This window comes from Pseudonaja textilis, chromosome 1 (genome assembly GCF_049901715.1).
Source record: "Pseudonaja textilis isolate UNSWEBS1 chromosome 1, rPseTex1.2, whole genome shotgun sequence".
Classification (NCBI taxonomy): Eukaryota; Metazoa; Chordata; class Lepidosauria; order Squamata; family Elapidae; genus Pseudonaja; species Pseudonaja textilis.
The window spans coordinates 224,592,296-224,606,177 of NC_141990.1; the positions used below are offsets into that span (position 1 = coordinate 224,592,296).

A 13,882-nucleotide genomic window follows, 5' to 3' on the forward strand; every position below is an offset into this window, starting at 1 on the left:
AAATGTTAGATTCCATGTATCTGGAGTATAATTCAGCATCACATTTACATCTTTAATTATTATATGTGTCCCTAGGTTGTTTTAACATATCTAATAAATTGCAAAGAAAAGGAGCATAAAAGACAATGAGCAATAATAGCTATATATTTTAAACTCCTCAACATTTTTAGATTTACCGGCGTATGAGTCAATCCGTCTTTGGGTAGAATGTGCACCTGGAGACATAGTGGAGCTTTGGCATCACAAAGCTTTCAAAAGGAGGAGGGAATACTTTCCTTCAGAGGAAAGCCCAAATTAAGAGTGTATGCAGTTCTGGGGGGGAGGTGGGTAGAAGTTTGAGGTAGCTTCATCCTATCATCTTTCAGAATATATCTACTAGATTAGAAGGTTATAGCTACATTAGCAACCTTCTGCCCATTAGTGGCAGGCAAGTAAAAGATTGGATTGGATTGGATTTTCCTGTGGGCTTGGACCTGACAATCTTCTTTGTCTTACAGGCTTACTGAACTAATGCCATGGCCCAATGGAATCAAACCACAGTATCAGAATTCATCCTTGTAGGATTCACAGAAAATCCAGTGCTCAGCACCTCTCTTTTTGTGGTGTTTCTAGCCATCTATGTGATCACTCTTCTCGGAAATCTAGGGATGATTGCACTGATTCATCTTGACTCCCATCTCCAAACACCTATGTACTTTTTCCTTAGCAACCTGTCCTTCTCAGATCTCTGTTACTCTACTGTCATTGTCCCTCAAACCCTAGTGAATTTCTTGGCTGAAAAGAAATCCATTTCTTTCATTGGTTGCGCTGCTCAGTTTTACTTCTACGCTGTGTTTGCCAGTGTAGAATGTCTCCTGCTAGCTGCTATGGCCTATGACCGTTATATGGCCATCTGTAACCCACTATTGTACCCTACTGTCATGTCCAAGAAGGTTTGTATTTGCCTGGTGCTGGCTTCCTACCTTGTGGGTTGTGCCAATGGCATGGTACACACAAACACTACCTTTCGCCTTCCCTTTTGCAGCTCCAATGTCATAAACCATTTTTTTTGTGATGTACCTTTAATTCTGAAGCTTGCCTGTTCAAACACCCAGCTCAACCAGATTCTGCTTTTTGTCATCTCTTCGCTGATAGGACTGTGCTCATTCTTCATCATCCTTATCTCTTATGTCTACATTATCACTGCTATCCAAAGGATCCACTCAAGCGGGGGAAGGAAGAAGACCTTCTCTACCTGTGGCTCCCATTTGATGGCTGTTACCTTGTTCTACACCACCATTCTTTTCATCTACCTGAAGCCTTCCTCAAGTGACGTTGAAGCACAAGACCAAGTTGCTGCTGTCTTTTATACAGTAGTGATTCCTATGGTAAACCCTGTCATCTATAGCCTAAGGAATAAGGAGGTGAAGGAAGCACTGAAAAGAATAGTGAGAAAGAAATGGGTTTCTGCTCAGGCATAATAACACTTCCTCATACTGAGAATTACAAATTGCCTTGGGCACTGAACAGGGTGACTTTCTTCCAAGAAAGCATATGCATAGAGGATTGTGTTGTATATCCAAGACATAACTTATTATTTTGAAATATTAAAGGAGAGAAGGGGGGAATGTTAACTTTTAAATATCTGCTTAATGAGAGATTGTGTGGAATTATGCTTCTAGAAGATATGAAAAAAAAAACTGTGTAGAATGAGAAAGTGAAAGAAGCTGTGGCTAAGAAAAAATGCAAACAAAGGAACCATTGCTGAAAAAAAAGTAATGAAGATACACTGATATAATGTTTATAAAGAGAAAAACAGGAACTGAAATAAAACAAGGAATAGTTAAGAATGGTAAAGAAAGGGGAAAGTGCACTGGTTTGGATGGAGAGAAGGAGGAATGGGATAGTGGGTAGTGAGGGAGAAACAAGAATCCTCTAGGAATTCAAATTTAAAATTATGAAATTATTTTGAATGAAACTGGAGGAAGGAAATACTAGAAGAAACGTTTTAGAGTTCTGTATGAGAATGATTCCCCCTACATTACTGATATGCTGCTTCATTGTGCAAGGAGGGTGCGACAGAATGTTCCTAGGAGGGAAGAGCAGACAGCTCCAGTTGTATATAGCCTTCAACTTACAACAATTCATTTAGTGGCCATTCAAAGCCACAACGGCAATTAAAAAAGAGACTTATGACTGTTTTTCACACGACCTTTGCAGCATCCTCATGATCGTGTGGTAAAATTTCAGGTGCTTGGCAACTGGTTCATAGTTATGACCGTTGCTAGGGCCCAAAGTCATGTGATCACCTTTTGCGACCGTCTGACAAGCAAAGTCAATGGGGAAGCCAGATTCACTTAACATCCGTGTTGCTAACTTATTAACTGCAGTGACTCACTTGACAACTGTGACAAGAAAGGGTCGTAAAATGGGGCAAAGCTCGCTTAACAAATGTCTCACTTAGCAACATAAATTTTGGGTTCAATTGTGGTCGTAGGTCGAGGACTACCTGTATCGTCCCAGAAGGGTCACCAGAATGTGAAGGTCATCCCAGCTGCCAAGTGGGCCCCTGTATAGGGATACAAGAAGATTCTGGAGGAAAATGATCCTCTTTAGCAACAACAGCACATACATCATTCGATGCTGCACAGGAGAAAGTAATGGTAAAACCACCCCTGTAGAAAACCTCACAGATTGACAATATAAAATGACTGGTGATATAATGCCAGATATGGGCCCCCAGGTTTTTAATCATTTTAAAAGGTGCAAAATTGCACACCAGGGATATTTGGCGGCATGATTTTAGGTCATTACAGGGAGAGATTGAATATATATGAAGTAGATTTGCCTACCCAAAATCATACCACTGAAAAACCAATCATTTTCCTGCTGGATCTCAGTGAGGTGATCTCAGCATGCTAGAATGTCACAAAGGAAACAGAGTTGACTGAAGGTGTCCTGCAGATTGCCTACATTGGCGTAAAGGGAAAGCATTATTATTCAGATGAAAAAGAGACTTAAGGGTATACTCCTCTGCCTCCATTAAAAGACAAAATCACTAGACTGATTATCTAATGTTCCTCATCTCCCCTATCTTATGGATCAACTCAGTTGCCTTGGTAAGCATCCATCACTGCTATAATCCCCATGTTGCAAAATGATCAGACAGCAATGTGACTCAAATGCCTAGTGAAAGAGCTTGCCTGAAGAGAGCTGAATACAGCCTAAGAAATAACAGCATCGTCCAAATATCACCCAAGAGTCACAGAATGCCAAATTGGGTAGTCAGTCAGTCCAAATGGCTGAGTCATGAATAAGATGCAAAAGCTCAGAAATCAAAAAGGTATCTCCAACAAAGACTGTGAGCAAGGGAGCTATTTAAATCTCTGTAGCCAGCTGGCTGCACTTACATATGTCTTGCCCTATGTTTTGAGAGAAGCCTCATTAAGGAATGTTGCTCTGCTTACATCTCGATTTGTCTAGACCTGGGTCTTAGGGGTTGGGCCTCGTCATCTGACTGCTCCATCTGAACAGAAGATTACCATGGTTGATCATCCTCACTTGAATCCTGGCTTCCTGATTCCTGAGACTGACTATCCTGAAGGACAGGCTCAGCTGGAGCAACATTGTCAGATTCCAGGTCAGAGTCAGTCTCTGAATCATGGATTATAACAACTGCTGTGTTGACTGAGTAGAGCTTGAAAGAGACCACGTAACAAAATCTTCCTCTTCACTATGATATTTCTGTATCACAACAACATCCACTTGACCTACTGAAAGAACTACCATCTCTTTCTTTGCCATATGATAGCAATGCCTACTGGCATAGAAAATACCACCATATAATTAACTCAGAGTCTTTCTGCTACCCTCTCTGATGCATGTCATAAGCTTCCTTTTTTGTTACTGTGACTTTGTGCTTGTTTGGCTTAGGTTATATATGCCCTACTAACATAAAGCAGCATTGATTGGTGCCAAAATAACAGTAATTCAGAAATAATTTACATCATTTTAATAATGACTTGTTATGCGGGTGTTATAAATCACTCGTGGGGAAATCACTTCAGTGCATTACCCCACCCATTATAACTTATGAGATGTTATAGGAAAACAGAGTTTAAATACCTTGATTAATTAACAAGGTTGGGGTTTTCCAAATTGTGTTCTGGGAAACCCTAGGATTCCACAAGAACTTGATGAGTTGCTTAATGGACTTGGGGGTAGGGGGAAGTTCGATTAAACACAGCCAGGAGCATTGATAGCAATTTTTCTAAGCCTTAGAGGAGAATGTTGGCTTATTTTCTAGATGGACCTTTTCCTCTTGATCAGGGAATCTAGGATTTTTTTAAACTAACAGGATCTTTATCCTGAAGAATTCTGAAAGACCCTGACTTGGGTCAATTTGCCATCATCACTGTTCATGCACCAACATTTTACAGAATATTCTTGTGTAGAAAGTGGATCTTCAAATGACACTGCAGTGGAAATAATTTCTACCATTAAAGCTATTAAGGTAAGTGTAATTGCCATTAGAGATCAGTTCCATTGGGAGGTCAAAATCCCTAGGTCCAGTCACTCAGTATATAATGTCTCTTCCAATATTAGCCATTGCAGAGAAAGAGTTCAAGAATTAATCCAGGTCACCTTCATGATTCTCTCCTTCAGGCATTTCCTGCATTTATATCATCAGAAATGGCATCTTTGACAATAAATAAGCAAATGCATCTTCTTCAGCAATGTGAAACAAAAATTTCAAAGTAACTGGAAGAGGAAAAAGAGCTAGCAGAGCATAAGAGAATGGGTAGGTTAAAAACAGCATTTATCTAACTATCCCAAGGTTCTACCTTAATGATCCCATCACTGCCCTCTGCCATTAGATGAAATGAATTGGCAAAGAAGGGCAAAATATCTTTGTTTTCTATCTTCCTTTTGATATTGGTTTAAAGCCAAGTTTTGAAAATGTGTACTGTTTGTATCCCAGAGGTGAGTAGAATCGCAGCAACATAATTTACCATTTCTCTTGATGTATTTCTATTTTTTTCCTCCCATTTAAATTCTAGTTTAGACTCTGAAAAATAAAATGGTGTTGCCAACAACCCCAGGTGTTCATTCTGGATGCATCACCTACTTTCAATATTGCAAATAAAGCACTGAAACAGATGCTTCCAGTTATTTATGGGCTAGGTATATCTGAACAGTACTTAGTGCTCCATATTGTGAAAGTGAAATTCTCAACCTTTCTGCTTTGCTTTTTACAAACATCTTCCTCAACGTTGCAATTATTCCAGTTGTTGTTCAGTTGATAGGCTGTGCCTGATTCTTCGTGACCCAATGGACTATTATATACCAGATGCTCCCTGTCCTTCCTTGTCTTCCAGAGTTTGCTCAAATTCATGTTAACTGCGACAATGACACCATCTAACCATCTCTATTCTCCTCTTCTCCTTTTGCCTTCAATCTTTCCAACATCAGGGTATTTTCGAAAGAGTCCTCTAATTATTGTAGTTAACTACAATGGTTAACTAAAATAGTTAACTACAAATAAACACCATTCTACCAATAAGCACCTTTAGAAATCATTTAATTAATAGCAGTTTTCAGGAAACTATGGGTGAAGAAACTATCCCTTACAGGCTTAGCTTTCTCATACATTGTAAAAATCCCAGAATTTCCAGTGATTCATTTAATACCATATGTAGTTTGTACTTGAAATAAATCTAGAGCATGTCTTAGTATCAAGAATACCCATATATGCTGCTGTTACAGTTCTTCACATCACTCATGATTCTTGGCTATTACAAGGACAGGTCCATGCAGTTTCCTTGGCAATGGAAATCATTGGCCATTGCCTTCTTTATAGGACTATGAAAAATATTACCACTAGTGTTCTATAGAAGAAATGTGTAAGTTTTCAGTTGCATGTGCTGAGAGTCAAAGGAATCCGGCACCTCACCAGAGCATTTCCTACAGCCAGTGGTGGGAGCAGCCTCTGAAACTTCGGGTTAGGTATGAGTATTATTATGGGGGATAGGCTGGGGGGAACACTACTGACCTGTGGCAAACATTTCAGTTCTAATTTGCTCTCATTTTGTGGATATATTTCTTGTTGGGGTTTAGTTGGAGAATAGAAAAACAACTGCTTCAACAACTTGCTCAATAGAAAAACATCTGCTTCAATCCTAGTTAACTTTCATTATTTGCATGTATCTCTTGACTGAGCTTTAGGCCAACATAACATCATCCTAATTAGATCTCAATTGGGGTATAATAGCAATATTGCCTAGCAGCTATTGCAATTTTATATCCTTCAAACCTATGGAAATAGATAAATATAAACCTGTAAATCTATATACAGCCTTAGATTTTAGTTTGATTCAGTTTTTGTTTCCTCTCTTGATGAGAATGGGTTCTTTGTTAGTGTGCTTAGTGGAACTTAAAATATAAAGTCTGAAAACTACTGTTTTAAGTCATGTATCCAGAAAAATGGGCGCCATTTTCTCAACCTTTTCCTAAAATATTCAGGCAACGTTCCTAATGCCCAGGAATCTAGAGTCTTTCCCTAATTGAGAAAATCTACAAAATGGTCTTTATTAGTTTGCAATGTCCAGGAATATGGAAGGAAGTTATACTGATAACATAAATATTTCCTTCTTTTTCCTACAAAATATAGGAAGCCATGGCCATGAAGAATTATACCGGAGTGCATGAATTCATTTTTGTTGGATTTAGTGATTTGCCAAACCTACAGATCCCACTCTTTGCTTTTTTCCTAATGGTATATATTATCACAGTGATTGGAAATGCTGGGATGATCCTATTAATCAGGATGTGCTCACAACTTCATACCCCCATGTACTTCTTCCTAAGCAATTTGTCTTTTGTAGATCTCTGTTACTCTTCTGTTGTCACACCCAAAATCCTACTAGACATGGTTGTAAAGAAAAGAAATATTTCACTGACTGGGTGTGCTCTACAAATGTGGTTTTTCTGTCTCTTTTTAGCCACTGAATGTTTCCTCTTGGCTGTAATGGCATATGACCGGTATAAAGCCATTTCCAATCCACTTTTATATACAGTCATCATGTCACCGAGATTGTGTACCAGATTGGCAATCATTCCTTACCTTGTGGGAATGCTAAATGCTACCACACATACAACTTTATCTTTTCAACTGACCTTCTGTCATGGCAATATAATTAACCATTTCTTCTGTGATATCCCTGCAGTCATATCCTTATCCTGTTCAGACACTCAGTTCAACAAGGGAGTACTTTTTGGTCTATCTTGCACCTTTGGTATTGTAAGTACTTCTATTATTGTTGTTTCTTATACTTACATTGTTCTAGCTATCCTGAGAATCCACTCCAATGAGGGCAGGCGCAAAGCTTTTTCGACCTGTTCAACCCATCTCACAACAGTATCTATCTTTTATGGAACCCTCTTCTTCACCTATGTGAGACCCAGCTCCTTCTCAATGGTGGAAGAGGACAAAATTATCTCCATGTTCTACACTGTGGTGATCCCCATGTTGAACCCTTTGATCTATAGCTTGCGGAACCAGGATGTAAAAGAAGCAATCAGGAAATTGACTACGAGTAAAAAGTTCCACACAAAATAAAAAAGCATGTCCTATAATCGATTCTGTTCTTGATTGATTAATTATGTACCATCAAGTAATTGTTGACTCTTAGCAACTGCAGCTAGATTTTCTTCATGATGATCTGTCCCTAATCTGCTCTTTCATGTCTTCCAACAATGCATTTATCACTATAACTGAGTTCACCTATCTTACTGCTGGACATACTTTCCTTGTCTTTCTTTTTATATTTCCCACCTTGGAGGCTTCTGTGGAAAGTTCATCTTTTTCAGGAAGAATTTGAGATATTGTAGAAGTGCTGCTCAAAATAGCCTAGTTTGTGTGATCCGGTCTTGAGTTACAATGGCTTATTTTAGCCTCATATATTAATTTTGTTCCAGAAGTATCATTGTTGTTTATTCTATCATTATTTTGTGTTTTTCCTATTATAGAGATTGTAAACTGACCTAAATATAAACTAATCAATTGTCTATTAATGAGATTTCAAAGGATTGCAAAATATCTATATTCTCAAAATAAATCTCTGAAAATATCAGTAATTTTGTGGAAATATCATAAGATTTTGATGAATTTGGAGGGGGGTGGATGAGACCACACAGAGACATCTAGAATTTTGAAAGGTTGACAATGGCTTCATTAATTTCTCATGTTTGCTTATTGTGCTACCTAAAGTTAATTTGCACCTTTATTAATAAAAATACCTCTACGTTGCCTTCATTTCTGTTCTTTATCTAGTCTGGAACTCATGAGTTCTGCCTAAAAAAGAGAGAAATCTGACTTACAGTCTTTCATTTGGAAATTATAACTCATCCAGAATGCAGCAGAACACAAAATTCTTGGCACCCCAGAGTTCTCCCACATTATGTCATTGCTATATGAGATCCACTGCCTTCCATTTTCTTTCCAAGTGTCATTAAAGATTATCACATATAAAGCCACCATTTTTAAACAGAACAGAATCAGAGGAATTATGGAATGAACTTAAAGATGTTGTAAAGGATGAAGGTCAAAAATGAAAAGAAGAAGAAAGCAAGCAAAGGGCCAGCACAAAGTCTAGAAATTGCCAAGAAACAAAAAGAGAAACCAAGAAAAACAAGAATTTCAGAAAGGAATTAAACAAAAGTTTAATGGTTAAACCTGTTATAACACCTGTTATAAGAGACAAAAAGCAGTATAACAACAACTTCTATGAAGATACTGAAGATGGAAAAATAAGATTTCAAAACATCTCTGAACTCAAAAGGAGGATTATATCAAACTGTTATGTTATTTTTTTTTTAAATATAGTTTATTAATTTTTACAATTAAAACCAGTCACAATACATACACAAATAAGCAAAAGAAAGAAAGAAAGAAAAGAAAGAAAAGAGAAGAGGAAGAGAGGGAAGAATTTTAAGAAAAGAAAGAAAGAAAGAGGTTACAGGATTAAAAGTATTCTTATTTTAACAGTTTGCAAGATCTTCTTTTGTTTTCATCACCTTAACTTGTGTCATATAACCACACCTGTTTTTAACTTATATCGCTACCTCGTTATTATGTATTGATACTTTTCTTTTATGCCTTATAATATATTATTTATCTTTGGTCAATCCAATTATACCAACAATTCCAGCTGTCATAGTATAGTGAAGTGTCTTTGTTTTTAGCGCCAAAGTCAATTTATCCATTTCTGCGCATTTTGAGATTTTTCAATAATCATTTCTTCTGATGGAATTTGGTGTTGTTTCCAATGTTGAGCGAAGGCTAATCTGGCCGCTGTTAAAATGTGTATTGTTATGTATTTGGTTTTTGGAAATTTGCTTATCAAAAATCCCTAGTAGGAAGGACTCTGGTTTGTATTCGATCTGCTCTTTGGTGATTTCTTCCAACCAAGTTTTGATTTTCTTCCAATACTTTTGGGTTTCTGCACAGGACCACCACATATGGAAAAAGGTTCCTTCTTTTTTCCTACACTTCCAGCAATGCGGACTCATGTTGGGGTGCATCTTCGCTAACCTCGAAGGGGAGATGCCATCTGTAAAACATTTTATAAAGATTTTCCTTGTATGCTGCCGATTTGGTAATCTTATTGTTTCTTCCCCAAACTTTCTCCCATTCCGCTAATGTGATGCTGCGCCCTACGTTCTTACTCCAAGCAATCATATTTCCTTTTACAATTTCTTCTTCTAGTTCTGTTTCTAATAAGTAGTTATAAAATTTTGTTATGTTTTTTTATTTGATCCTAATAAAATTTTATCTAACTGTTGCAGTTTGTTATTAATTCGAATTCTTTTTTGTCTTGTTTATATCTGCTTTGAATCTGAAGATAAACCCATTGATCAATTTTATGTCCTTGCTCTTGAAGATCCAGCCTCGGTTTCAAATTTCCTTGTGGGTCTAATAAGTCTTTGTATTTAATCATTTTGGTAAGCTCCAAATTGTTTGGGTGAATCATTGCCTCCATTGTTGAAATCCATACTGGTACTTTTGTATAATGTTTTTTCCTTATTTTCCTCCAAATTGTTAATAGTGCGTCTCTAATTAAATGTCTATGGAAATATTTTTGACTGGTTTTCCCTACGTCCCATAGAAAGGCGTGCCACCCCTTTGTAAATCATGGCCTTCTAGAAATAGTATTCTTTTATTGGTTAAATTCACCCAATCCTTCAACCAAACTAATGAGGTGGCCATATGGTATAACTCCCAGTTTGGAAATGCTAACCCTCCCGGCTCTTCATATCCTGCATTGCTTTTACATTTATTCTGGGTTTTTCCTTGCCAAATAAATTTCAGGGTTGTTCTATTGAGTTCTTCAAAAAACTTTTTATGTAATTTAATTGGGATCGTTTGGAATAAATACAAAATTTAGGGAGAATGTTCATTTTAATAGTAGCAATTCGGCCTAGTAGTGAAATTTGAAGTTTCCCCCACGATTCTAAATCTTTCTTTACCTGATGTATCAGTTTATCATAATTGTTTTCTTTAAGTGTCTTACAGTGTGGGGTTAGCCAAATTCCTAAGTATTTCACTTTCTTTGTCACTTGTATCTGCATTATTTCTTCTAGTTCTATTTTCTGTTTTTCTGTTAGGTTTTTGGTCATTAATTTGGTTTTTTTTTTTTTTTTAAGTCCCTTCTGCTCCAAATTTCTCTAATTCACTCATCAATTTTGGTCCCCTGTCTTTTGGTTCTTCAAGGAAGAAAATCATGTCGATCCATAAGCGCTTGCAATTTATATTCCTCTTTCTTAACTGTTAATCCCTTTATATCTGAATTCCGCCTAATTTGTGTTAATAATGTCTCTAATGCTAATATGAAGAGCAGGGAGAGAGTGGGCAACCCTGTCTCACTCCTTTTTCTATCTTTATTGGTAGCGGTGCATTCCCCATTCACTATTATATTAGCTTGTTGTGTGTCATATATAGTTGTTATAATATTTTCAAATTTGGTACCCAGATTCAAATTATAAATTTTTGAATTAAAAATTGCCAATTCAAATTATCGAAAGCTTTTTCTGCATCTAGAAACATGAGTGCTACTTGTCTCTCTGGGTGGGCTTCATAAAATTCTAGTACGTCTAATACTATTCTTAGATTATTCTTTATTTGCCTAGTTGGAAGGAATCCATTTTGATCTTCATGTATATACAAGTTTAGCAATCTTTTTAATCTGTTTGCTATAATAGAAGTGAATATTTTATAATCGGTATTTAAGAGTGAAATCGGCCTGTAATTGCTTATATATCTGGGATCTGTATCCTCCTTCAGGATCAGCGAGATCAGTGCCCCCCTCCATGAGTCCGGCATCCTAGCTGCTAGTAAAACGTCATTAAAAATTTCCACCATAAGTGGTCCGATTTGATCTGCTATTGCCTTGTACAGCTCCCCTGGGATCCCGTCTGGGCCCGGGGTTTTATTATTTTTCTGGCTCTCTATTGCTGATTTCAATTCCGATTCAGTAATGTCTTTATTTAATAGTTCAGCCATTTCTTCCCCAATTGCCTTATCCTTTACTTCATCTAAATAATTCCTTATTCTATCTTCACTGACATCCTCTCTTTTGTATAAATCTTCAAAGTATTTATGAATGATTTCTTTTTTCTGTTCTATTTCCTGGTATGTATCTCCTTTGCTATCTATTAACTGGTATATCAGTCTCTTCTCTTTCTTTTTTTTCAATTTATAAGATAGCCATCTTCCTGGCTTGTTGGCATGTTCAAAATAGATTTGTCTAGTTAAGTTCAAATTCATAGTCATTTTCTCTTGATCAATTAAATTCAATTTGTGTTTGACTATACTTATCTGATTTTGCAGTTTGGATTCTTTTGGGTTATTTTGTAGAAGGGTTTCTAGCTCCTTAATTCTCTGTTGTAATTTGTTTTGTTGGGAATATTTTTCCTTGTTTCTCTTAGCATTATAAGAGATTGTTGTGCCTCTTATAACACGCCTTCATCGTATCCCAGACATTTTGTTTCGTGGTTTCTCCGTTATCATTTTCTTTAATAAAAAAATCAATTCCTCCTTTAATTTATTAATATATTCTTTCTCTCTTATTAATTGAGTGTTTAAGGTCCATCTTTTCTTTGGTTTTGCCCTGCCCTTCCATATTACCTGTATTGGATTATGGTCTGCCCATTCATTAGGCAAAATTTCCACTTCTTTTGTCTCATTTGCTATCTCTCCACTCATCCATGCCATATCAATCCGTGTCCATGTTTGGTGGGGATTTGAATAAAATGTAAATTGTCTTTTTCAGGATGTAATCTTCTCCATATATCTGTCAGATTTAGCTCTTTCATCATTTCCCTACAAATCTTGGGAGCTCTCTCTTCCCCTTTTTATTCTTCCCGGCATTACTGTGATCCTTTTGGAAATCAGCAATGGAGTTGAAGTCCCCTACCATACAAATATTTCTTTTTTGCAATTCAACCAATTTTCCATATAGGTGTTTAAAAACTCTTTTTGGTCTCCATTTGGGGCATATATTACTACTAAAAGAATTGGAATATCATTAATCCAGATCTGCAAACCCAGAGTCCTTCCTTCTAAGTCCGACCATATTAGCTCAGATTTCAAATCCTCTTTCACATATACTGCGATTCCCTTCTTTTTCTCCTCATCTGCTGGTGTGGTAAATAATTTTCCTAATTTCGGGCATTCTAAATATTTTTCATCCTTCTTCTTTATATGGGTTTCTTGCAGGCACGTTATATCTGCATTATGTTTAATTAATTTAGATAATATCCTTTTTCTCTTAATTGTTGAATTTAAGCCATTTATGTTTATTGATAGTAATTTTTTTCTTCTCCCATCTATTTAGTTTTGTTTTGCTCTTTGTCGTGTAACAATTCCTCTCTCTTCTTGCGCTTGTATTGATGTAGTTCCTTCTGTCTTTTGTTGTGGATAGGTTTTTTCTTGGTTTCCTACCGTTCCAGTTCTATTTTTATGTCCACTGTATTCTTCTTGAAACTTTGTGTCCAATTTCTCCCTACTACTTTGCTCCTGTGGGCCCACCATCCGTTCGTAAAAATCCTGGGCTTTTTCCATAGTATCTATTTTGATTTTCCTCTCTTTCCACGACACTAACATTCCTTCTGGAATAAGCCATTTAAATGTGATTCTTTTTTATTTAAATATGCTGCCAGAAATTTATAGTCACGCCTTTGTTCCCTTATTCTCCTTGGTATCTGTTTAAGAATCACAATTTCTTTCTCTTTGTAGGTTATAGTTTTATCTCTTGAGGTTCTATATATCATGTCTCGAACACATCTTCTAGTGAATCGTATATGTACTTCCCTAGAACAATTGTGGCGTCTTGCATAATTTGTATTGACCCGGTAGACTTCATCAAACTCTTTTTGAATTTCATCTTTATCCATCTTCAATAAACTGGCCAGTATTTCTGCCATCAAGTATTCCAGGTCTTCTTCTTTTGATTCTGTCACATTTTGGAATCTTAGGTAAGTTGCTGCCTTGTCCATTTCTAGGAGGACAAGGGAGTCCTCCATTTCTTTGCTCATGCTTTTGAGATCTTCATCCACCCTTTCTAATTCCCTTTCTGTTCGTTCGGTTCTTTTCTCTACTTCTTTTATTATAACTTCATTTTTCTCCAAGGCCTGCTACAACACCCCCACTTTATCCTCTACTTTGGAAATGTCCGCTTTCATTTCTGTCTTTAGTTTCCCCATTTCTTCCTTCAATTCATTGATATCTGCCCTTGTTTCACTGTGGTTTTTAATCATTGTTTCTTGCAATCTTGTCAATGAGTCCTGTAAAGTTAGGAACATTGCTTGGATATTCGCATTCGAGATGCTAGTTGACTTCTCTGTT

General features: G+C 36.7%; 2 protein-coding genes across 2 annotated transcripts; both read left to right on the forward strand.

Annotated features, from left to right (window-relative positions):
- Nucleotides 1-515: 515 nt before the first annotated feature.
- Nucleotides 516-1,460, forward strand: LOC113448813 (olfactory receptor 5AS1-like). The gene has a single exon (XM_026719620.1). The coding sequence runs from the start codon at nt 516-518 to the stop codon at nt 1,458-1,460; it is 945 nt and encodes a 314-aa protein (XP_026575405.1).
- A 5,195-nt stretch (nt 1,461-6,655) lies between these two features.
- LOC113448835 (olfactory receptor 5G9-like) lies at nt 6,656-7,597 on the forward strand. Its single transcript, XM_026719650.2, has one exon. The coding sequence runs from the start codon at nt 6,656-6,658 to the stop codon at nt 7,595-7,597; it is 942 nt and encodes a 313-aa protein (XP_026575435.1).
- Nucleotides 7,598-13,882: the final 6,285 nt, after the last annotated feature.